The sequence below is a fragment of the Panthera tigris genome, chromosome D2, assembly GCF_018350195.1.
Source record: "Panthera tigris isolate Pti1 chromosome D2, P.tigris_Pti1_mat1.1, whole genome shotgun sequence".
Taxonomy (NCBI): Eukaryota; Metazoa; Chordata; class Mammalia; order Carnivora; family Felidae; genus Panthera; species Panthera tigris.
Window position 1 is genome coordinate 59,498,493 of NC_056670.1, and position 24,937 is coordinate 59,523,429.

Consider the following 24,937-nt stretch of genomic DNA (forward strand, 5'->3'; position numbering starts at 1 on the left):
CCCAGGCACCCCTGTAAATTAGAAATTCTTGATTCCACTTGTAAGAATTTCTAGCCAAAAGACAGCTGGCTTGGCATAGTCTTCACGACATTAATATCCTGTCTCTTGTCTCCTCTAAGGAGATGGGAGAGAGATTCACATGGGGACCTCTCTGAGGTCAGGTGGGTTTCCAACACTTCCAGAACCTGTATCTCAATTTTCTGCCAAGGGTTGGCCATACTATGGGAAAGAGAGGTACTTTATTTGGGACCTAAAAGACTACAGGTGCAGGGGTTAGGGTTGTGAGGTATGTGTGGAGTGGGAGGGACAAAAAGGCAGAGACAGCAGCCTGTGCATAGCCATTGCGTTTTATTGGATCTGGTATATTTTTTATTTTACAAAATATACAGAGGAGCCCAAAATGCAAAGCAGTCAACAGTGTTCTGATGGGAAAGGGGCCCCCCTTAGGGCCCTAACCCTCAGATCCTGACTGACTGGGAGAGTGAGCTAAGTGGAACGAGCAAGTATATTAAAGGGTGGCAGCATGGCAAGAGTGGTCCCTGCCTTCTAGGTGTGTTCAGGGGCATCTCTGGGTAGACTGAATTGAACAAGAGGACACCCTAAGTAGGAACTGAGGAGGTTATGTGGGGGGTTAGAATAGAGCCTGGGTAGACCAAAGATTCTAGTGAATGCCCCCACACTGGTTTCAGATGTTATACATGCCTCCCTCCTTCCCCTTTCTTCTAAGGCATCCACTGACTCACTCCATGCCTCCAAGTCTAGAATAAATGGCAAATAAAAACTTAAGTGGCAGCCATCAGAGAGGGTAGGCTGAAACTTTGGCAGGTATCAGCTGGGACATCTCCCACCCATATTCCCCTGCTGCTGCTACCACCCACACAAACAGGAAGGAAGGAAAGGAAGGAATTCCAGGGATGAGCCAGACATCAAGATCCTATGCTCTCCTGGGATACTGAGGAGTATGGAAATTTCTGGGGCATTTCCTAGGAGACAGAGTCTTCTGGAGAGCCTAGAAACTCATGATAGCCTGGGGTGGCAGACCTATGGAGCTTAGACCTATAGTCTGGCATGCCTGAGGTGTTACAATCTCCAGGCCTTTCTGCACTCTGTCCCAGCCACCTGTGACCTAAACACCCAGCTCAGGCCTAAGATTTCTCCCTTTACATTCTTGTCCCCCTCTGCAAGGCTCTCAAAGGCCCTGGTCTAACAGGCTAGTCAGTGCCATTGACAGAGTAGCCTCTCTGAGAAGGAAATCTTAGAGGAAATGCATATGAGATCAGAGATAGGGGAAGCACCATAGCAGGAGACATTTTGTCTAGTGTTGTAGTTTCTAGAGTAGGGACGGAAGGTGGAGAACCACTTATTTCCTATTAGCAGGGGCACCCTCAGCACTGAGTGTTAGGCAGGAAGGGGGTGGGAGCTGTTGGGAGTTGGGAACACTCCACAGGTACACTCTGCCCACTCCCTGGCCCCTTTAGCTCCAGCAGTCTGGACCACTGAATCCCCAGGCTCTTGGATTCCTACAGCCCCCAGGGCAGGGCTAGAATGAGGACAGACCTGGGAAGAGAAGGGTGAGTTCCACCTGGACTAGAGCTAGAGCATGGTCCCCCCAGGACAACTGACCCCCTCTCCTGGGGAGCTAGATGACATTGTCAAAGAGTTGCATGGACCTCATGATGTTCTCGTCCTGTAGCCATGATGTGAGAGAAGCAGATTGGAGAGAGAGAGAAATAAAAAGAGCTTATCAGAGACACAGAGAGGGACATTCATTCTGAAATGGGAACATTCAGAGACAGAGGCAGCAAGGAAGGAGACACCCAGAGAGACTTGTAGGGAGGGGCAGGCCTCCCTGAGTTGTGAAGGAATAGGACCCAGGAGTGTGGGCAAGTTAGGGAGATGATAATGTGCCCAAAGGAGCTTTCTCCTACATCACTGAATCGGACCCTGAGTCCAGACCAGGGAAGTATGGAGCGCAGGGACTTGTACCTTCTGGCAGGACTCAATGAATTCCTCAATGGTCACCACGCCATCCTTGTTCCTGTCCATCTTCTGCAAAAAGATAGTCAGAGAGAAGAGAAAGGATGACAGGAGAGAGGCAGGCAGAACTCAGGTAAGTTCTCTGCTGGGACCTTGCCTCCTTCCCTTGACTCCAGGACCCTCCAGCCTACCCAGTCCCAGGCACCTGGAAGAAGCTCTCCACATGCTCCCTTGGGGCCTCCTCTCGGAGCGCAGGATACGTATACTTGCCCATCATATCATAGATGGATTTCATGATATCAAGCATTTCCTGTTAGGCAAGAGAGAAAAGGATCCCTCCTCAGAGCCTCCAGCCTCCAAACCAGGAAGACTAGAGCCCAGGGCAGACCTCACGCCTTGCTGGTGATGCACGTGTGGGTCACATTTTCCTCCTAAGGGCTCTTTGAACCTCCCCTCACACATAGAAGTTCTCCAACTCTTCAGTCTCCCCACACCTCCTTGGTGATGCAGCCATCCTTGTTGAGGTCATACAGATTGAAGGCCCAGTTTAACCTGTCATCTATGGTTCCCCGAAGAATCACCGACAAACCAGCCACGAAGTCCTGGGAAGGAGAGAGGAGGGAACTGGTTCTTCAGATACCCTTAACCCAATCCCCTCTCTGGGTTTGGCCTGTGGATCTTGGCCCTGATGCTCCAGGAAACAGGTCTCCCTGACCCACCTCCTCCAGCTCACCTCGAAACTGACAGAGCCATCATGGTTGGTGTCAAAGGCATTGAAGAGGAAAGTGGCATATGTGCTGGAGTCTGTAGGGTAAGCGTGGATAAGTTTGGCTTTCAGACAGGAGAGGACTTCCTACCCCACACCCCTCTTTATCATTTGGCATTCCCAGCCCCTCCAGAACCCTCTCCCCAACTCAGCCTAGAGATGGACAGCTGCTTCCTCTCAGGCCTTGTCCCCTCACCTCCTTGAGGAAAGAACTGAGAGTAAATCTGCTTGAAGTTCTCCTCGTTGACAATTCCGCTGGGACATTCCTGGGGGCGGAAGGGGGGTTAGAAACCAGACTGAGAGCAGAAACAAAACCCCCTTCCACTCACCACCACCTACTCTATGCCAGAGACTCCCAGAGAAGGAAAATCTTCCTGTCTCCAGGGAGCTCACCATGTAGTTCTCTTAAGGAAGGCAAGACTTCTCTTCAGTGCACAAGTTTAAAAAAACAAAGAACTAACCAGACGGCCAGTCTACAGGCTCCGCCTCGTCTCAAATCTGCTAGAGCTTCCTGCTAGAAGTTTGATCAGCGGGGAAGAGGGGCCCGCTCCGCCTCCCCTTCCTTCTCTTACCCCTATAAGCATCCAGGCCAATCCTTCAGGGAAGTTTCGGATAGGCCCCGCCCCCTTGCCCCACCCCTCGCCCTGTCTGGCCTGGCTCTGTACTCACATTCTTGAACCCCCGGTACAGGACCTGCAACTCCTTGCGTGTGAACTTGGTTTGCTCCTGCAGCTGCTCCAGACCCTCTGGCCGGTGACACACGGTGGACAATTCAAACTCATCCTCCACGCTGTCTGCGGGGAGGTGGGAGGGGACGAGGGGGGAGGGGACAGCCGCGCCTCAGGCCCAGCCTCCAGGACCCCGCTTCAAAACCATCCTCCCCATCTCCAACGCCAGAGACCAGCCTGCCAGTTCCCTTGGACCCCGGTCCGAGGACATCAAGGCAAGGAGAGAAGACGCCGGTTAGCTTCCAAGTCTACCAGTTGTCCGGGCCCATGGGCAGGCCTGGCCCCACAGCCAGGGGTCCGACTCATCGCTGCCCTGGGCCCTTGATCCCTGGTTGAAGGAGAAGGCCCCCCAGCCCCATCTGCGTCCCAGAAAGGGAAGAGTAGAAAAAAAGGGTTCAAGAGGAAGCGTCTGAGGGTCCAGGCTCCGGACCTTCCCTGACCCACTCAGATCCATGGAGCCCCACACTTGCCCCGCCCAGATCCTTTTCTCCAGCCAAGCCCCACCTATCCCAGCCATGCTCCAGCCATGCCCCGCCCAGCCCCAGCCAAGCCCATCCAGACCCCACCCCTACCCTGCTCCCAGTATACCTTAGCGAAGGCCTCATCCCTGGCCCCATCTCAGTCCTGCCCCAGCTCCCAACATCCAGTCCCCAGGCAAGTGCCCCCACCCCACGCTCTCCAAGGCACCCGCCACCGCCCCCACCAGGACAGTAAGTCACCTGGGTCCAGCGGGCGGGGTCTGTGGGGGCGGAGGGAGGCTGGGACTGCTAATGCTGAAGGGAGCGAACTGTCACCGAGAAAGTGGAAGACCCGGCCAACTGCAGACACACACCTCGCCCCTCACACTCAACAGCAAATCTCACAGACCTGCGTGTTACAGTGCACACACCCCAGCCCCGTGCACAGTGGCACACATAACGAACAAGCACAAACACACACAAAACAGACCCTACACACATACGCTTGGGGGACTCACGCCTGTCCTTTTCCTGAAGCTAGCCCCATGTGGAATCAAACACAATGACACTCTCGAAATGTAACTACAAAGTGGGCCTCTGTGGCTTGCAAAATTCAGTATGATCCCTTGAGACGGGCAAGGCCCAACTGAGGAAACAGGCCTGGAGAGAAAGCGAGGCCACTCAACTGGGGACCAGGCTGGGACTAGAAAGCCCAAGTATCCTGGCACCTGGAGGAAGGCGGGCTCCATCCTCTGCACCTGCATCCATCCAGTCAGGGCAAGGGCAACTTGCATCTCGAGGCCCAAAACATGCCCAGGGCAGGGTGGGCGGCCACAGCCGCAGACACTAACCTAGCTAAGCCACGACAGACCTCGCAGCAGTCTGGTTTCGCCCGGCCACATTGGCCATACCCACACAGTCTCAGGTCTCGGCCCTGCCACACTGGCCACGCCCACTGACCAGTGAGGCCCACAGGCACTTGGGCCCCGCCCCCAAAACTGGCCACGCCCACACATTCCACAGGCTCCGGGTTCTATAGCTACACCCTCCTCACACTCGGGCCAACCAGCGCCCACCCCCACCCCCCAAGCCACATTGGTCACGCCCACACACACACACTCACACTAGCTGGCCCGAACCGGTCACACAGGTCACACCCCAACACAAACAACCCGCCCCCGGAAGCACAGGAGAGGCACTTGCTTTCACTGACTGAGGGCAGGGCTTGGGGCCCGCAGCAAGGCAGCAGCTTGAGGAACCGCTGCTTCAGCGCTTTTTTAGTGGGCCCTGGAGGGTGGCCTGGGAAGAGAGAAGACCCCAGGAAGGCACATTAACCCCCACTGTCCCTCCGATCCCCTCCCCACCATCACAAATCAACCTGACGGGAAGCGGGTGTTGGGAGAGGACCGGAGGAGGAGAATGGTGAGAGTAGCTGGGGCTGGGTTAGGGAAGCCCAGTGGGGTTCACAGGCATATAAAGTCCACTCAGACACCTTGCATAATGGGACACAGCCGGGGGCCGTGAGGCCACCGAGGGGAGATGGCATTGGCCTTGGTGCCTGCTGACCCAGTGCCCTTGGCTCCAGTGCTATAGCTGGACCTCTGAGGGTGATGTCCAACCCAAGGACTGCCTAAGTAGGAACACCTGTCTCTGTCTCTCTCTCTCACACACACAGTGACAAACGTGTATAGTGACACACAGAATGATAAATCACAGTGATGGAGGCCATACAGCGACAGCTTGATACCCAGGAACACACTCAAAACCAATGGCCTAATTTTTTAAAGTTTTATTTATTTAATCTCTATACCCAACATGGGGCTTGAATTCACAACCCCGAGATCAAGGGTCACACACTTTTTCAACTGAGCCAGTCAGGCACCCCCCACAATGGCCTAATTAAGCAGGCCCCAACACACACACACACACACACACACACACACACACACACACACACTTTGACACAGTACTCCTTAATACAAACATATATAGATGTGGCCTAGGAAAAACATGACACACACATATGAAGACCCACTGGCCATTTTCCATGCAGCATGAACAAACCATACAAGAATACATGGGACAGCATGACACGGTGTGTTAAGGACACTACAAACACTGTGCCACTATAACATGACACATATCAAGGTCACCAGGACATATAATCATATATTGTGACTTAGGTACCCATGGCACCCCAGATACCTAAGACCGCACCTCACCAATAGAACCCATGTTTGTTCTGCCCACCTTTCCTTCCTATAACCCCTCATTTCAGGGCACTTAGAATCTCCCTGTCAGTGGAACAGAGTTCCTCATCAGCTAACTCACCCACTCTAAAAGTGTGTCCCCTCCCAGTCCTTTCGCATGGCTTGCTCTTTGAAGGTGACATGATAGCAAACTTTGAAGCAATAACAGACCTTCCCGATGAGCATTTTGGTGTAATGGGGGGCTATCCAAAGCCGATGACCACAGTTCCTCTCACTTCCCCTTATTTACACCCCTGTCCTACAGTGCTAATTGCACCCTAGGGAGAGACTCCACGTTCTTGTGCCTGTCTCCTGGCTGCACCCACCTCCAGACTCCAGAGCCAGAGCTCACAGAGACCTAGCACACTGCTTGCAGTTGGCCTCAGTCCATTCCTGGAGGGGCCCAATTTCCTTGGGTTGTAGGTTCCTAGGGCACCCGACATCCCACGCAGGCCCCGCCTCCCCTCAGGCAGGCTCCGCCCTTCAGGAAAAGGCTCTGCTCCCAGAGGGTAATTGAAGTCCATGCCTTCCCCTCCAATACGTCCTTTCTCCCCCTCCCCCTCAGAGCTATGGAGAGGTAGGAGGGAGACGGGAGGGAGAGGTAGGAGGGTGGGCCGAGTCGGGATCGATGGCGGCCTGGCCCCCCGCCCAGGGCTCCATTAGCCCGGACTTTGGTTTCCCGAAGCCGGATTGTGCCTGGGGCCTCCGGTGGTGTAGTCGCAGCTGGACTGGGAAGGGCGGGGGGGACACGACACCACCCCCACCCCCACCTCTCCCAACCTCCAGCTGTTCACACATCCACTTCCCTCTCTGGTCCTCCCAGGAATCATTCTCCTCTGCCTTCAGCCTACAGGACACCTGGGTTTCCAGGGTGACCCTCTTCCCATCAAATAGTCTAAAGGGGATGGCAAGTCAGAGCCAAACTGACTTGATCTTTTCAGGATTGGATGAACCCCTGCTCCCCACCCAACTCCGATAAATGTAGCAAAGGATGGAGGGTGGGTTAGGGGTTTCCTGCTCTTACTGAACCCCTGAGTTGGCAATTCATTGGCCCTTCCACGTTTCCAGTTCTCTTCACATCTTTGCAGCTCTCCCTGGTGTCTACCCTACAGCCCTCCTATCATGGTTCTTGCCTACTTTCCTGTCCCTTGTGGAACTGGAGAACAGCCATGCTATAGAGCTGCACAGTTATTGGTGTGAAGAGGAGGGAGAGGCCAAACCTCTCTGGGGGAGGCACAACCTGCTCTCCTCTCTACCTCCAATATCATTCTCCCCACTAGACTTTGGGGCGGGGTGGAGAATTCCCAATGCCTAGGCCTTGAAGATCCTGAGAGAAACTGGGAGTGGCAAGGGGGCTTGGGAAGCAAGGTCCCTGATCTGTTCCACCCCTCACCCTCCTGCCAGAGCTGATTATAAATGTCTCATTCCCAGTGTTCCCACTCCTACCCCTCCAGAACCCACCCCCATCCCAAGCCTTGACTATGGAGCTGGTATTTTCTCAGGGAACTCTGGGAACAGCCACACACACAATCCAGTACCCAAAGAGGCCCAACTGCACAACCAGTCCCCCTCAGGCAGTCATATCCACATCTCACAAAGCCACACACCCGGTCCCTCTACACATTAAATCACATCCTTGTCACATGCAAAGGCTCATACAGTCACACACTTTATCCTTTTTCACATAGAGGAACACACAGTCACACCCCCCGTATCTCTCACACAGAGTCCACATACACTACACTCTGTAACCTACACCTGCAAGGATGGAGGTGTGGAGAGTCACACGCATCTTCAGGGCCATTGTGGGTCCCTGGCCCCAAAGGGATACCCCAGAAGTCTGATGTTATCTCAGGATCCCTCGAACCTCCTTCCTCTACTCTAGATAGCCCTGCCTGTCTCCAGACCTCTCCTCATGCTCCAAATGGATTCCCCTCATCTCCATACCTTAGTCCTCCCATGCTGTGCTCCTCTCACCACCCCCCCCCCAAACACCCTAGCCCCCGGCCCTCTCTCTTCACTTCCCTCAGACATCCAGCCCCCAGATCCCCTCCTCACCTCCCTCAGACACTCTTCCCCCCCACCCACTCCTTGAATTTCCCTCTTTACCTCTCTCAGATGTCCTGTCCCCCAAGCACCCCTCCTCACCTCCCCTAGATGCCCTGTCCCATCGCTAACATGCTCACCCCTGACCCCAGTCATAAAATCAGAGTAAGCCCCTCCCCAGCGCCGCTCAGGCCAGCAGCCCAGACACGCCCAGACACCTGGGTTACCTTCCAAGGAGACAGGCTCGAAAAGGCCAAACTGCTCCAGGACCTTGACAAACAGAGCGAGGACCACGAGCACAGCAACCATCTCCAGCCCTTCCAGGTTCATGGTGGGCCTGGGGCATGGCCCCCACCAGCTGAGGGTCAGACACACTGGAAGCCCTCCTCACACCACCTCCCCCTCAGGCTCCCCGGCCGGAGTAAGAGGACCGCCTGCAGCCTCCCTCCCCCTCCCCTCCCAGGATCTCCTCCCTCTCCCGCCCCCTCACCCCGCCTCTGCCCCGCAAGCCTCCCAGTCACAGCCTTTTCCTCTTCGCGGGGCCACTTCAGCCTACAGACCGGCATCTCCTCAGGAGCCTTTGGCGTGAAGGATATGGGACAAAACAGGCCAGGCCGTAAGAGGAAGGCAGCGACCTGCCTCTGTCCCTGAGGACAGCTTCCCCCAGACACCTTGTGGCTACTCTGTGCCAAAGGGAGGGGGTAGAGGGAGGAGCTGTGCTTAGGGAGAGGGCAGGGAAGGGCAGTGTGTGTGTGTGTGTGTGTGTGTGTGTGTGAGAGAGAGAGAGAGAGAGAGAGAGAGAGAGAAAGACTATGAGCTACACGTGTATAAGGAATAGATACATGAGTCAGAAATTATAAGTGTCTGGGCATTTTCTTGTGTGTATTCCCGTGTCTGACTATATAGAGAGTATGTGTTTCTCCCCTCTCTGTGTGTGGTTTGCACATGATTGCGTATGTGTCTATTAGGTGTGTGTCTTGTATATGGGAGTAAGTGACCTGGGTGTCCATAGTATGTGTGTGTGAGTGCACTGGCGTATGTCTGAGTGTGTGGGGGGCATGAAGTGTATGGGTTTCAGCAGGGCTGCGGGATAGAGGTCTGAAGACTGGTAGTATAGCTGTGTCCTATAATTAGTAGGAGTATGGGTCTACGGTGATTGCATAATTGTATCTGCACGGAGCTGTATGAGAATATAAGCCGGGAGAAGGCGGTGACCTCTCCAGTCAGGAGGACACCACCAACATCGATCGCGGTTGTCATAGAGACAGTGAGGCGGGAAGCACTCTCTTCCCACAGCCCACGGACAGGGAAACTGAGGCCCAAGGGAGGGAGGATTAGGTCCAATAGCCGGGACAGGAAAAAGGCTGCTTAGCCTTATCATGACCCTCTGGGGAGGGGACTTATTGTGGCTGCCTTTGGGATCCACAGATTCAAGTTCTTTGGAAGAGGAGAGACTGAGCTCCTCCCTTCCTCTCAGCCAGGATCTGCCAAAGCCTTGCCTGCTCCTGAACTGTTACTGGGCTGATGGAGAAGAATGATGGAGAGTAGGAGGGAAATCTGAATCCTCCAAGGGAGCCATCCACCCTCACCCCCTAGAGCATTCCTGGAGCCCCTCCCCCATCTGCCCAGCTCCTTCCCATTGCTGCTGTTGCTGCTGCTGCTGCTGCTGGCTGTGTGTCTGTGTGTGGGTGTGGGTGTGCACATGTGTAGGGGTGGGGAGAGGCCTGCAGAGCCAGTGAACCAGAAGACAACTACTGCCACAGCTGGCTGACATTGATTGAGCACTCACTGTGTGCTAGATAATATGCTATGTGCTTGCAGACATGGTCACAGTTTTTAAGATTTTATTTTTTAAGTAGTATCTACACCCAACGTGGGGCTCGAACCTATAACCCAGAGATCAAGAGTCACACGCTCCGCTGACTGAGCGAGCCAGGTGACCCCAGACATGATCATATTTAATTTTCACAGTAAACCTATGAAGGAAGTACCATTATCCCCACATTACAGGGAGTGAAACTAAGGCAAAAGGAGGTTAAGAAAATCACCAAGATCAGTAAGTGTCAGAGTGTTAGTTTTAACCCAGTCTGACCCTGAGCCTGTGCTCTAAACCATCACACTACACTGGCTCTTGTTAGACAGCTTGCCCACTCAGGAGGCCTCGTTTAGGGAGACTGACTCCAGAGGGAGCCCTCTCCTTTGTCCGGCTCTGGGATGAACGTGTCTCAGCCCAATAGTGGTGTAGGAGTCCCTCTGTCAGGCTGTCCCTGCCACTTCATTTGAGGATCACTGCTCTGCAGTTCCACATGGCCACCACTGGGGGTCAGGCATCCATCTTACTCCTATCTAACCCTTCCCTAACCCTTACCCCACCCACAACAACCTGGGAAGGTGTGGAAAGGATGGGAAGAAGGGTATGCCACTGGCAGGCTTGGTCCTCTGCTTGCCCCTCCACCCCCTCCTCCAGGAAGAAGTCAACCTGGGGACTGCTTTTGGTTTCTCATACCCTAGAAGTTACAAATAAACAGATGAAACCAGCAAATATCTCCCTATTACTGTCCAAATTCCACATCTGGCATTTAATTCCCTCTACCCTCATCGGCAGATAGCCTTTCCAACCATTTTGGCCTCTTCACTGTCCCCCAAACACATCAAACTAGGTGCCATTTCTGTACCTTTGCTCCTGTTATGAATGCCCTCCTTTCTGTTCTCCTTCTGTTCTACAGTTCTCACCTAACAGGACTTCCAGGCCTCAGCAGAATTTCTAGCGAACTCACTGTTGGGCCCTCAAAACTCAGCACCTAATTCTGTAATGTTATTAAATGGGAAAAGTAAAAGGAGACAGCATAGCATGGTATGTAATAGTGCGGGCCAGGGTGCCAGATTCCCTGGGTTCAAATCCCGGATTTGTCAGTTACAATTAACTGGGCAAGTTCTTAACCTCTATGTGCCTCTGTTTCCCACCTCATATGGTTGATGGAAGGAGTAAATGAATTAATACATGGAAAGCTGTTAGAATAATTCCTGGCACAGAGTAACTGTGGAAGTGTTTTCTACCATTATTAACAACACGACATCTCCTGCGCCCCTTACATTTCTATAGCTCTCAATTAACAAAGCATTTCCGCAAACATTGTTATCTTGATGGCTTCTCATGACAACTCCATGAAGTAGGTGGAGTGAATAGTATTGTGCCCATTTCATTGATGAGGTAAAGGAGGCCCAAATAAAGGGATTTGAGAGAAAGGGATTTGCTCGAGGTCACCTAGCTAAGATGAGAGGTTGCATATTTGAACCCAGATCTTTCTGGATCAGTCCTGTTTCCTCAACTAGATTCCAAGCTCCTAAAGGGCAAAGAGTTTAAAAATTGGATTTATATAGGAGCGCCTGGGTGGCTCAGTCGGTTAAAATTGGACTTATATAAATTGAATGACAGGCTCTGATCTGGTGCTTGTGGAACAAAGGTGAACTAAACAGGGGCTTCTATTGGGTAGGGAGAGAAAGCCCACTAAGAACCTTAAGGCTTCTATTCATTCATAAAATATTTATGTGCTTACTATGTGGTAGGAACTGTTACAGGCAGGCCATGAAATGAGCTATAAAAGCTCATTTAGGAGCACCTGGGTGGCTCATTTGGTTAAGCATCCAACTCTTGGTTTTGGCTCAGGTCATGATATCATAGTTTTGTGAGTTCAAGCCCTGCATTGAGCTCTATGCTGACTGCGTGGAGCCCGCTTGGGATATTCTCTCTCTCTCTCTCTCTCTCTCTCTCTCTCTCTCTCTCTGCCCCTCTCCCACTCATGCTGTCTCTGTCTGTCTCAAAAATAAACTTTAAAATGCATTTCCCTAATGACAAAACAAACAAAAAGCTCATTTAACTGTAAAAGCTCTCTAACTGGAAGGCCAGGAAAAACTTGGAGAGGTTATTTTTTGAGCTGGTTCTTAAAAGATGGCAGGGCACCTGGGTGGCTTAGTTGGTTGAGTGTCCAACTTCGGCTCAGGTCATGATCTCTCATGAGTTTGAGCCCCACATTGGGCTTGCTGCTGTCAGCAGAGAGCCCACTTCAAATTCTCTGTCCCACCCCCGCCCGTCCCCTGCTTATGTTCTGTCTCAAAAAAAAAAAAAAAAGATGGCGAAATGTCAACAGTCTACCCTAACAAAGGGGTCAACATTTAGTGAGCACATTTTGTGTCCTGGATACTTTACGTATATTGTCTCACTTAGGCCTCATAATAAAAATGAAAAATGAAAATATTACTCCTGTGTTTACAGCTGACATGGTCAGAGTGAGTAGCAGTATGTCCATTTTGCAGATGAAAGAATTGAGGCTCAGGGAAATAATTTTCCCAAGATAAAACAGATGGTGAAGGATGGATCAAGACTTGAACCAGGACCAATGATTTCCAGTCTGTCCTTCCAATGCGTGTGGGGATGCCAAGGAACCTTGGATGGCTGTAGCTTAGTTAGTGCCGGGGGAACCATAAGCGGTAAGACCAATGGTCAGATTCCATGGAGCCTTGAACACCAAGCCAAACTATCTGGAAGGAAAGAGGCAGCACAGCCACATCTCTGGCTCTCTGATGCTGATTCACAGATGGAGAGACTGACAACCTTGCACCCAATTGCCCTGTCTCTAGACCCTCCTCTTCTCTCTCTCATCCCCACCCTCAACCTTCAGAGACCTTGACTCAGCCTCACAAGGACTCAAGGTCCTAACAGGACTCTGGTGGGAGGGTCTGTAAAAGGGAAACAGTGAGTTGTTTTCCAGGCTCTCCCTTCTCCTCACTCAGCAACCTCTCAAGTCCCGGGGCCCTATGAGAGACTCGTCCAGATCTGTCCTCCCTAAGCATCCTGGTGTCACTTAGCTCTTCACCCAAGGGAGTGAAGTCTTAATGGAAGCACTTTAGGCAGAGTGAAGGCTCAAAGGTACACTATCTTAAAACATTAGGTAGGCCCTCCCTAAATCCCTCAAACCTCACTGCAGAGATACTCCTATCATTTAGTTGTCTGTCTCTCACCCTTGGAACCTGGAATAATACTGCTTTATGAGGGGACGCACCCTATGTAGCTGTCCCACTTTCATCTGTCCATGATCCCCCAGTGAAGACCCCAGCCAGTAAAGACCGCAGAGCTCTTCTCTCGGTCCCCCAGCCCCACTCCATCCCCAGCCCCGCCAGAAGACACAGCAGCCCCCAGTTGCACTAGGTGATTAATGACTTCCCTAGGCCTTGGGGCTATTTTGGGGCCTGGAAGTCATGCCTGCTATGATTGAGAGCTGGTCCTGCCGGGCTCCAGCCATCTGTCACTGGAGACAGGTCCAAGAAGGGGGCTTGAGGGACACAGGCTCCCCAAGAGACTTCCAAGCATGGCTCTGGCTTAGCCCCATCTCCCTGCCTTCCTGGGAACACATGGCAAGGAGAGGCCAGCCTATACTCCAGGGGCTCAAGAGGATACCATGGAGAAAGCCAGAGAACTACAGATCCCAGAATGCCATGGGGCGAGGCTGTTTTGGTCTCTCCAGGCCAGGTAGTGAGGTGATGCGAGGTTCTGTGGGCCTTGCCCAGGCAGCCTTAAGGAAACTCAAGTGGAAGTGTGTGTAAATCTCAGCAGTGCCATGATATGATATTCACAATCCACATGTCATAAACTCCACACATCCCACACCAAGGTACAAGCTTATGAAGACTGTACAACTAACTTAGTGTGACTCAGGAACCCCCTACCCAACTCTAAAGCGTAGAACCCCAGGCACATGCCATTTCAGTGTCATAGAATCCCAGTGATATGCAACCCCAAGCATGCACAGTTCCAGTGATCACAACCCCAGTAATGTATAACCCGGTTCATACAAACTCCCAGGGATAGACAAAACGGTGACATACAGTCCTTATGCCACACAAGTCTATTCATCCCATCATTCATGAACTCACTAGCTGAGTTCATGTTGGTCCAGTCCCGCCTCGGCATTTTTTCCTTTTGGACGCTGACCCCAGTCATCTTAAGATCCCATTAAATTAAGCAATTCGATAAGCCCTTTCCCTGCTCCCCTGCAAGTGTCCTCCTTTTATCCCTTTACATCCACTTGCTTGAGGCCCCCTCCTCTGCCTTCAGTGAGAAGTCCTGCCTCATCCTCCACCATCGTGAAGGACCATGATGCCCCCTACCCTTTCCTCTTTGAAGACCCCTATCTTCCACCTTCTCTGTAGGAGACTCTATTCCTAGCTCTACTTTGTCAGGGATCTTGCCCTTTAAACGCTTTCCATTGAGGGATCCAGCTCCCTCCATCTCTGTGAAGGGCCCTTCCCTTCCCCACCTCTGTAAGGCTGTTACCCCACTTCACTCACTTTTTGTGAAGGGTCCAGGCCCTTCCTCCCTTCCTCATACCTGGCGACAGCGACCCAGTCACTAGCTGGTAGAGGGATCGTGCTGCTTGCCCCAACGGGCTCCGGCACCTGCGGGGGCATCGGTTCATGGTTCCGCTGAGAGTGCACTGGCCAAGCTCCTCCCCCAAGGCCCGGGGCAGTCAGGTCTCCGCCTCCACCCGAGTGGGCCCTGCGTGGGCGGCGCTGGAGGGCCGGACCCGCAGGACCAGAACCAGAATCTCTCGGACAACGGAGTCTTCTTCTGCTTCCTGTTTCCTCCGGGCCGCAGGAGAGGAACTTCCCCTATCCCCACCATCTGAAGCACCCGTCCTCAAAGTTTCTAGACTGGGCGGGGCGGGGCGGGGGCGGGGGCGGGGGTGGGGGTTGGAATGGGAGGAGTCCTCACAGCCATCACCGGGAATGTTTTCTGATATTCTGGTGGGGAGGGGAGGCACCCACAGGTTTTGAAAAAGGAGATGGGGAAGGGGATAATGAACCTGATGCTTTACTGCCCCTCTTCAGCCCTTTCTTCTCTGCCGGTAGCAACCTCCTCCTACCAATTTGGCACTAAGAAGCAAGTGGGGGGGTGGGGGGGGGAGTAAGAGGACACAGTTGTCATGGCAACGTCCCACACTTCCATACTTCCTGGACCAATGGGAGAGAGAGCTGGAGGAAGGAGGAGGAACTGGACCGCGTATTGGGATGGCAAAGAAGAGGCGGCTCCGAATCCCTTTCTCTCATAACTTTCTGTTTTGTGTCCCTTTGTCTTGCTCCAGTGGGTTCCCAGATTCTACCATCATATGTTGGTTGTCAGCCAAATGCATGAAGGAGAAGCTCCCCTCCCCTCAGTCTCAGCCCTGACCCTTTCCAGGACTCATCTCCATCGGGTTGTACCCAAAATAAACCCTTCCAGGACCCACTGACGCCTTCAAACCACCGGGACAGCCTACAGGAGAGACTTAGTTCCACTCCTCCGACTGGGATCCTGTCATTTTGGCTGAAAATTCTACATTTATGAGACAAAAGTCACGTTCGAACTCCGTGCAAATTTTGCCACTAGATTTAGCCGCGACATCCCCTTTCGGAATCAACTACGCAAGCATGGCTGCTCTATGACCACACGAGGGCGCCCTAGACTTGGGAAAGATATTTTATGGCCAGAGGGACCCGAGTTCAGGCCTTGGCCAGATTCCAGCTGTCTCCTCACTGTCCCCAGTCCTTTCTTTGCCTCCGGCTTGGACAGGACTGCCACGGATTGCTGCCTTTTTCGCACTACGCTGCACTTCCAAACAGACCTGCCAGGCTTGGAAGACCACAGGGGGTAGATCTGGGTCGGCTGGGGGCTCAAATTCTCCCCACCCCCAAAAATCTCCCCCAGCTTTTGAGTCCGGGGGAGTGGGGAAGAAAAGTGATCGGGGGTACCCAGGATGCCCTGAGGTATGACTTAAAGACTCCCTCTCTGTCAGCCTGATGGACCAGAAAGATAGGAGCCAAAGACTACCCCCATGTCCATCCCAGGAATCCCGACTGCACAGGGAAGGAACTTTGGGCACAAGGGTGGCCCCATGGTACCTCCGCCCCGACCGCTCTTCAGCACCGCGGACAACGACTCCCATTTTGGCTTCCCCTCACGCGTTTCAGAGCGTCCCAGCCTCTTGTCTCTTGCTGTAAGACAAGCCCTCCTCTGAAAGGAGATCTCCTGGTAGTGCTATTTCTATTTTCCAAGTCCTGTGTGGAGCTCTCTAGATCGAGGTTGCTGCTGCTGAAGAACACCATTCTTGATGCTTGTCAACATTTGACCTATTTTTCCTCGGGAGGTAGGCAGGCAGGAAGTAGTATTCTCCATTTTAGAGATGAGAAAAGTAAGACCCAGAGACCAAAAGTAATAGAAAGCCCATTCCTGCACCTTCCAATACAAGTGCTTCCCCACCTTCACTCAATCTCTGATTTAAATAGCCAAGTGGGGAGGGGATGATTCCACTAAAAGAGAGAATCAATTAAAGTAGAAGCAAACACTGACTAATGTGATGCTAATGAGTGCCCTGGGGCCTTACTACTAGCAAGGATCCTGAGTTGGTGAGAACACAGTTCAAAGCAGAGCTGGACCTTTGGATTCCATCCCAGGCGGAGCCACATCTAGGGCACACCTGGAGCCTACTTGAGAGGAAGGGCCCTCCCTTCTAGGAGTCTCAGCATAGGAACTAGGATTTCCCCAGGGTCAATGAGTAGGGGAGACACTTTCTCAAGGCATTAGATCCTAGTTCTCTTCCCCACCCCCAAGTGTTAACCTCACTCCCCTCTGGACAGACAAGGATCTTGGGCTCCTTCCACCTCCCCAGCTTGTTTCTGACAAGGAGACAGTCTCCCTCCTCCCTTTCACTGTTGGAGTTCCTGGGCAGGCTGCACAATGAGACAGAAAACACACACACACATGGAAATGTACACAAGGTGACACAGGCCCCCCCACAAACACGTGGGTCTGCCTACCAAACCCAGGAATATGTGCGGCACAGATGTACTCCCCACTGTGGGAGAGAGAGCATGCCTGGGCAGCAAAGTGGTTTGGGGAGGCTACACGGCACCTTCCAGGTCAAGAGCTTCTAACTCTGGGTCTGGAGTGGAAGCAAGAGGGGGTGTTTTCCTTCAAGACTGGGTGAAGTTCTGGGAGGGTTGTTGAAGGTTTAAGGAGCTTCAGTTGAAAGAATGATCTGAGTACTTTTGCAGGGGGCAGGGCGGTGACCAAACACTAACCAAAGCCTCCCCGCAAGGGCCAGGTGCTGTTCCTGGGAGCCAGGCTAGGCAGCTGGACACTGAAGTCTCTCCTTGGGTCCACCTGGTCACTTTGTGAAAAAATTGGGGGAAAAGTGGTGGGCAGTAAAGGCCTCCTGCTGCACCGGGAACCCAGAGAGGCAGCAAGGGTAAGACACATCATAGACACTCGCAGATATTGCCACATGAAAGTACACAATCAGCACGAAAGGCCAAATATAATGTGCATAGTCTCACAATCACAAAGCAAAATACAATCTACTTTAACAAATGCTTGCCCCAGGAGGTTCAGAGTCATAAGTCTTACAAAGAGACATACACCATGAAGTGAAGTCCTGACCATTCTGATAGTCTCACACAGAATCGCACACTCCACAGAATTGCACATAAAACAGAGGCACATGGTCAAAACAACTTCATTTATACAGCGTCCTAACACAACGTCACTCAAACATCTGATAAGATCATACAATTGCACAGCCAACAAAATCACACTCACCCTGTCACCAAGCCTAGGGCACATGGCAACCAGTTGAAGGAGACCGTGCGTGCAGGCACACACATATACACACACAGACACACACAAAGAATGACAGGCGCTCACGCACGTAACACCTCCCACTCCAGACACTCTCCTAGCTTTGTGTCACACACGCCCACACCTGCTGCTTCTCCCCACCTGCCCGCTAGTCCCCCCCCCCCAACCCCCAGGGGACCCAAGGCTTTGAACCCCCAGTGTCCTGCTGCGCAGAACAGCCTGGAGGGTGCCTGGGAATGGGGCAAAGTGTGAGCAAGGGCCTGGCCAGGGTCAGATAGGGTCTGGGGTTGGAATCTACCCTCCCTCCTGCAACCCCTGAGTCCCTGACTCACCTGTGAGCTGGTCATAGGATCCGTCCAGGTCTCGGGAATCGGACAAACTCTCCTTGCGGCCCTGGCCCCGCATGGCCCCCGGCGCCCCCGTCCCGTCCCGCTTGGGCCGTGGGAGGGGGCGCCGGGTAGCCAAGACAGGGTGCTCACACGGCGCCCCCTGGCGGCGTTGCACGCTGCCTGGGCTGGGGCTGAGTCTGGAATGGGCTGGGGTCCCGCCTGGGGTCCTGGGGCAGGAGCGGGAGGCTTGGGCTGTAGGTGAGCGCAGAGCCGGAGGCAGAGCCGAGCTAAGCACAGAGCTGGAGCCAAGCCGCCTCTCTCCTCCCGCCCCCTCCCCGCGGCTGTCACCGCCGCCTCCCCCCTTTGGCGCTGCCGGGATTGGCTCCCCCTACCCCCGCCCCCTCCTCTTAGCAGCTTGGGGGAGGATCGCGGTGAAAGGGTGAGCTGGGAAGGGCGGGGAGGGAGACTGGTTCTACAGCAACATTACCCCCTAAACCTGGAGCTGTGGGTCCTGATGGTGGAAGATGGAGCAGGGCCTGAAAGGCCCCGCTGTGAGGAAACCCCTGCTCCAACCTTCAGGCACTCTTTCCCCCATCATCAGTACGGGCCAGGGGAAGTCTGTAAGTGCCCTGTCCGGGTCAGTCTCCACGTCAGCCCCTATTTTTTACGTTCTCCTCCCATGTATGGGTCTCTGTGGACCCCTGCCAGTGCCCGCTTTGCTCGGAGGGGGTTAGGGACGAAAAGCAAAGGTCAACCCAGCCTCTATCAGGCTCATCTCATGTTAAAGGTTTCACATAAAGACCCCAACCCTCACCCACTGCAGAACCCTGTCTCTGGGCCCTATTCACTGTGAGAGTGCCTTCTTCTGGGATCTAATGACCCCCATTGGCCCACTGGGAAGAACAGGAAAACAGGCCGGTTTTTCAAGACTTTTCTGGTTCTTTTGTTCCTCCCCCCCCACCTTCAACTTTGCTGCCCTTCTCTTGTCACCTGCCCTGTCCTAGATTCCTTCTGTTTTCCAGATCTGAAGATGACTGAAGGGTGTGGGGACCCAGGTGAGGATACAGCGTGGGTAAGAAATGCCTTTGTTATTAGGCTCCCTTCCCTTAGAAGGATAAGCTCCTTTTCTGAAGCCGGGGGCCATCACAGAGCTGGGCTGCCTCCAGCTTCCAGGAACTGAGTGACTAAGCCTATTTGACCTTTTCCAGGCTCTTTAACTGGACTCCTAGCCCAAGAGCCCCCAACCCACCAGAAGGAAGAAGGAACAGTGTCTAGTGGGTCTGGGTGGTGTTGTGGCAGTGTCCCGTGTATCCTCCTCTCTGCCCAATGGCTCCTCTGGAGGGATGACCTACTGAGACTGAAAGCTTCAGCTAAAGTGACCCCAGCACGTTTAATGTCTTCAATTGGATTGAGTTTCCAAGCACTTGATTCAATTAACTCAGCAGGAATTGTGGTAGGAGTTCAGGCGTGAGAGGGGGATAAGCAGCTAAAAGAAGGATGGCCTTTGGGAGCAATGCCCTGCTTCTAGCTCTCTCCTGCTCCGGAGGGTCCTCCGGAGGACACAGCATAGCCGCTGGGGCATGGACAGACATGGGCAGCTCCTTTTGTGGTTGAATTCTAGGAGATGATGGGACTCCCATTTGGAGTTCTTAGAACAGGTATATGTAAATGGGCCAAGAGATGGGCTTCTACAATGGAAGGCAAGGAGTCCTTCACTACTGCTTCATGCCCTTGTTCATTTCATAGGCAAGGAATCCATAAGCAGTGAAGACAAGGGAGCTACACCTGTCTGAACCTAAGTGGCTTCTACTAGAGCCAGGAGACTTAGGAGGAGAGTGAGGATAGGTAAGGGTCCCCTAGCCAAATGGGAGCAGCACCTGGGAGATCACTTTAACCTCCTCTTTGGGAAATGAGTTCTGAGTTAACAGAGATGAAGAAAAACAAACAAAAGACACTAAAAAGACTCCCATACAAATCAATTTTTAATAACTCCAACTTGCTACCAGCTTCCAGCTCCAGCTCCTCTGGGGTTTATCACTGTGGAGAACACTAAATGCCCCAGGCTGAGCTACCCATCTAGTGATCAGATGACCCAGCCCCTGATCTCTTAGGAATCTGCATCTATACATGGCAGCATGCTGGTGGATCCTCTGGAACTAGTGCACATCTGCTCAATGTAGGAGCCAGAACTCTGTGCCCAGGGAAGGCAAGTATCCTAAAGAGATTTGAAGCTAAGTGGAATAGCAGCCAGGGAGGTCCCAGACCTGCTCTCACTGCTGGTTTCATGCCCTTACTCCCAGAGTCTTCTTATGGTGCTTGTGTCCTGCCAGCCTGAGAGCTTTAGAAAGTGCTTTAGAAGGTGGGAGTGCGGGGGGAGGGGAATCTCAGACCAGCAGCTACTTTGAAGGCAGCTGTGGGGTAGGGAAAGCCTACAGAAGTTCCATGGAGTCTGTCCAGAGGAGGAACCATGGGCCAGCTTCCCAAAGGCCAGGAGACTGGCCTGTGGCTCCGCCCAGAATAGATAGAATGGCCTCTCCATGATGCGCAACTGGCCCCTTTCAGATGGAGGGCACCCTGCCCCCCAGCAAGTTCTCTCCCTTCCAGGCACCAGACCACAGCAGGAACAGATTCCTCCCTAGAGGAAATTCTTAGGCAGGCTGGATGTAAACAACAGCCGGGTGAGGGGGTGGAACACGTGGAGGGGAGCTCAGCAGAGGCAGGAGAGGCTCCCAGAGGAGAAGGTGACTGGGGAGGTGGGGAGGCTGCTGGAAAGGGAACCAGCAAAGTAGGCACCTGAGGGCTCCAGAAAACCTGTCAATGTTTATTTCACACACACACCCTAAAGACAGTTTAAACCAGATTGAAAATTAAAAGCTCAGGTTGTGACCCTATAGTGCTGAGGAGTCAACGGGTTGGAAGGCAGGGGAAAGCTAACAGGCACTCTTGGTGCCAAGAATCAAATCCAGAAAGTGGTGGCTGGACAGCAGGGCATTGGGCAGATTCTAATCTCCAGTCTCCCAGATGGAGAAGGTAGAAAAAGGTCCTCAATTCCCACCCTACCTTGAGCTGAGCTAAGGGTCCTCACGACTGGACAGTGCACCATCAGGGGCAGGGGACACAGATTTCAAGCTCAGCTCAGTTCCAGGCCCAAAGAAAGCAGAACTGGCTCCATCTACATCTGAGAGTTAGTCTGTTTTCAGAAGCCTCGGACAGCCACTGATCCTCAGGATGCTGGCCTCACCCTAAGACTTGCCCCAACAACCCCTGAAAATCAGTCAGCAGCCACAACTTGTAATCTCAATTGAAAATGTGAGGGGGTGTCCAGGGAGCCCATGCTGGAAGCCCCCACATTCTTGAAGGCTTCTCCCTGTGCCCCCCCAATCCCTCCCCAAATAAGATTCGATTATCCCTGGTTTGCCCCTCCTGGCCCCTGCTGTCCAAGCTCCACTGAAGCGTGGCCTTCACCGAGAGAACTCGGTATCTGTGTAATTCTCCAACCTAGGGGACGGCCCCTCTCCCCTCAGTCCCCCTCCAGCCCGGGAGCCTCATGGGTAAGGGCAGTCAGCAGCTGCTTAGATTCGTGTGGCCTCAGGAGATAGTGGAGAACTCCTTGAGCAGGACTTCCTGGCTGAGTGTGTGGAAGGCCAGATTTCTCCTGACGTTGGTGCTAATGGATCGAACCTGGGAAAGGGTGGGGGAAGGTAAGAGGGCACAGGCAGAGAGAAAACAAGGAGAGAGTTGGTTACAAACAACAGAGGGCGGTGCCTGAGGGACAAGGCCGAGATGCAATGCTAGAAGTTTCTCTCTTAGGAAATGAACCCTTAACAGCTATCATCCCTGCAGGCAAGTCAGCGAATAGTTCAGTGATAAGCTGATAAGTGGAAGAAAAGCAGGGCTGAGAAGCAGATGTGAGAAGAGTACACGTGGGCACCTGAAGAGGCAGAAGTAAGCACAGACAGGGAAGGAGGGTGAGGGCAGGCCTTTGTCCTTGCCTCGGCCATGCAGTGGGAGACTGGTCTGTCAGTGGTCTGATAGAGGAGGAGAAAATGAGGCCAGGGAATGCATTTCTGATCTCACTCTCTGTCTGTATTTATCTACTTTCCTGGGTTGGAAAGAACACCTGGAGACACAGCCCCTGTCTGGCATAGAGGGCAGGAGTACGATCCAGAGGCCAACGACGAGGAGCAGGTCATACAGCTTGTGAGTCCCAGGCTTGGAAGCAGGACCCAGGTTTCTCAACTCTGAGTCCAGAACTCTTTCCGTACCACAGAGAAGCCCCCTGCTTTAAAGGGAAGTCTGGGGCATATCCCCGTTGTGTCCCCACTACTCCCTTCATGCTTTCTCCCCATAGATGGAGAGCCTTGCAGGAAGTGTTGCCTCTGTCAGTGGGGGAAAGGACTGTGGAGAAGGGGTCAAAGGGCCAAACTCTCTACTCTGACTGGGTTCTGGGAGGAATCCAGCACACTCTGGAAGGAGTGCTGTTCATGGGCAACAGAAGTGAATGTTGTTTAAGAGACAAAGTAGGAGAAGGAGGAGAAAAAGCATGTGTATCTATCCTGGGCCCCAAAGACCAAGGAGCTTTCCTTCAATTTCTGCTTAGCTATGGGAAACATAATGAAGTCATCAGGCAGGAGGCAGAGGCAAGGGCAGCACGGCAAACAGCGGGCGGCTCAAGCTCATTACCTCCAAGCCCAACCAGACCCTCTTTGCTCCCTGGTGCTAGAGGTAGAGATATAAGGAGAACTGAGTCAGGTAGAGGCTAGTACCAAGAGAGCTCCCCTAACTCCTCCACAATCTTTTCCTCTCCAATTACTTACTCTCTTTGTGAAGTCTGGGCCCCCAGTAATCCCCCCACAACAACTTAAAGACTTGCCATAAATATACTTGACCCCATAAACATACTTGACTCTGCTATCTCTTTATATCAATTGTTTCCCTGCTCCCAACTCACTCACTTCCAGAGCAGATCTCCCTCACCCTGGGGAAGTCCAAAATCTCAGGAATCTCATGTCAGGGTCAGAGCAGGGCTGTGTTCAGCATAAGACAGATAATCTACAACCCAGCACCTTCATCATAAACTTGGCATAGGGAAGTAAAAGCTGGGCTGAGGTGAGTTCTGCCCCAGCAGTGGGAGGGCTGAGGCTATGGGAAGGAAGTATAGCGTGCTCTGGTCTCAACTCGCAGCTACGACATTCGTGTACACCCAGGCTGGAGGGGCGGGGGGGGGGGGGCGGCAGGATTGAGATTGGCAGGCTTCGCTCTTCCTGAGAGCAGCTCTAAGCACAGGGCAGCAGAGAGACCATCAATGGGGAGAGCCCAGTTCTGTGGCAGGGCTGACTGGGAGACTAGTAGGAGGCAGAGCAAATGCTCACTGACTCCAGGTGGCCAGGGGTAGGGGCTGCAGGAAGCTGAGTGATGGGAAAGGGGGGCGTGGGGTGAGGAGTGAAGACTGGAGAACTAGATCGGGAGGGCACTCAGACCAGGAGCCAGTTAGGAATTTAGGAAGAAGTGATTGCATAAGGAGGAGAAGAATCAATGACTCTCATTAGCTGCTGGAAGACAGGATACGGGGTAATGAGCCAGAGCTGCCACTGGGAACACACGTCAAACCCCAGGCCCAGCTGGAGCTGTGCAAGGGCCGTCTCCATGGCTGCAGAAGAGAGATGGGCAATGCTGCCTCAGGCTTCTCACACTTCCCCGCCTGGCACCAGTACCCTGGGGAATATCTTCTCTCACTGCCTGGTCCTGGGCTGCTTCAGGAGACAATTCGCACACCCAATCCCAGCAGACTCCTCAAGTCTTATTTCATCAGCCTTTGGGAAACTGTGGTTGTTTCCTTAGATGCCCACCTGCACAGTACAACGCACCGGCTGGGAAAGGGCCCTCAGGAGACACAGGCAGAGGTGGAGGCGGGGCAGACTCACCAGCTCCTTGAAGAAGGCAGCTTCCTTGTGCTGCTCCGAATAGCGCTCATACTGGTCCAGGCCATCCTGCAGCTTCAGTGTGAGCGTGTCATAGTTGGCTCGTACTACCTCCAGCACCTGCAGGAGGTCAAAGGCCAGGCAGGGCTTAGGCCATTCAAACCCTAGGTCACTTGGTCCCCAGGCCCCTCTTGCTGCCCTGCTGGGTTGGATTCAGGCTGGGGCGACACCTCCAAGAGACCATGCTTACTACTTATCACCCAGAAAAAAAGCCTGGTCACAGAGCAATTCCTCAGGTTTCTGGGACCATTTTCTAACCTCTTCTCTTCCTGGCTTTTCCTGACCCATCCAGCCTGGACACCAGGGCTGTTTACTCTGGGTATGGTAAAAGAGCACGAGAAGAGGTGACAGAAGAGTGAGTGTCTGAGCTCAGCAACATCCCCAAACCATAAATGTGTTCTCAGCCATATCCTGCAGCTTTCTTTGGCTAGGCTGTCACAGTTGCTGAGTAAGATTTTGCCAATATCTCCTTCCTTTTCCCTTTCTGGGAACCACATTTCTTCAGTCCCGGGATGTTCCTCAGCACCATCTGCCGCTTGTTTTCATCTCTCAGTGCCAACTGTCTTCCTATCCACTGCCTGGATCGAACTTTTGGGCCTCCCAGCCTTGTGATGTAGGGGACACTTTCTTGACTAAGCTAGAGCTAAGCGCATGTTTTGTTCTGATGAGGGGTCTCTCCCCTTTCTCTTACTTTCTATGGGGGTGGGGTGGATTCAGACCTCCACGGACTCCA

General features: G+C 53.1%; 2 protein-coding genes across 10 annotated transcripts in view; both read right to left on the bottom strand.

Annotated features, from left to right (window-relative positions):
* Positions 1 to 331: 331 nt before the first annotated feature.
* KCNIP2 (potassium voltage-gated channel interacting protein 2) lies at positions 332 to 18,342 on the bottom strand. 7 transcript variants are annotated; one of them, XM_007080196.2, is made up of 10 exons: positions 18,227 to 18,342; positions 5,133 to 5,228; positions 4,191 to 4,289; positions 3,413 to 3,537; positions 2,940 to 3,009; positions 2,711 to 2,781; positions 2,472 to 2,579; positions 2,183 to 2,287; positions 1,987 to 2,049; positions 332 to 1,687 (listed from the first exon to the last, which is right to left on the bottom strand). In XM_007080196.2, the coding sequence occupies exons 1-10, from the start codon at positions 18,297 to 18,299 to the stop codon at positions 1,640 to 1,642; spliced, it is 858 nt and encodes a 285-aa protein (XP_007080258.1). In that variant the 5' UTR covers positions 18,300 to 18,342; the 3' UTR covers positions 332 to 1,639. The 7 variants fall into 7 exon arrangements, with proteins under 7 accessions (XP_007080258.1, XP_007080257.1, XP_042816584.1 ...); XM_007080195.2 differs by lacking the exons at positions 4,191 to 4,289; positions 5,133 to 5,228; XM_042960650.1 differs by lacking the exons at positions 4,191 to 4,289; positions 5,133 to 5,228; positions 18,227 to 18,342 and adding an exon at positions 14,610 to 14,878 and having other exon boundaries at positions 332 to 758.
* Positions 18,343 to 21,024: 2,682 nt separating this feature from the next.
* The window catches only part of ARMH3 (armadillo like helical domain containing 3), a 175,297-nt gene continuing 171,384 nt past the window's right edge, over positions 21,025 to 24,937 (bottom strand). For 2 of the 3 annotated variants that reach the window (XM_042959897.1, XM_042959896.1), the window contains 2 exons: positions 24,148 to 24,264; positions 21,025 to 21,904 (listed from right to left, as the gene is read on the bottom strand). In XM_042959897.1, the coding sequence (XP_042815831.1) occupies positions 21,812 to 21,904; positions 24,148 to 24,264 (210 nt within the window). In that variant the 3' untranslated portion in view covers positions 21,025 to 21,811. Of the gene's footprint in view, positions 21,905 to 24,147; positions 24,265 to 24,937 lie in introns of those variants that run through there. The other variant, XR_006208947.1, reaches the window with a different exon arrangement.

Excerpts from the sequence above, each read along its gene's own strand:
- KCNIP2 (XM_007080196.2), bottom strand. The coding sequence starts at position 18,299 with ATGCGGGGCCAGGGCCGCAAGGAGAGTTTGTCCGATTCCCGAGACCTG. Across the intron at positions 3,010-3,412 it reads TGTACCGGGGGTTCAAGAAT|GAATGTCCCAGCGGAATTGT; the intron begins GTGAGTACAGAG and ends TTCCGCCCCCAG. Across the intron at positions 2,288-2,471 it reads ATGGCTGCATCACCAAGGAG|GAAATGCTTGATATCATGAA; the intron begins GTGTGGGGAGAC and ends CTTGCCTAACAG.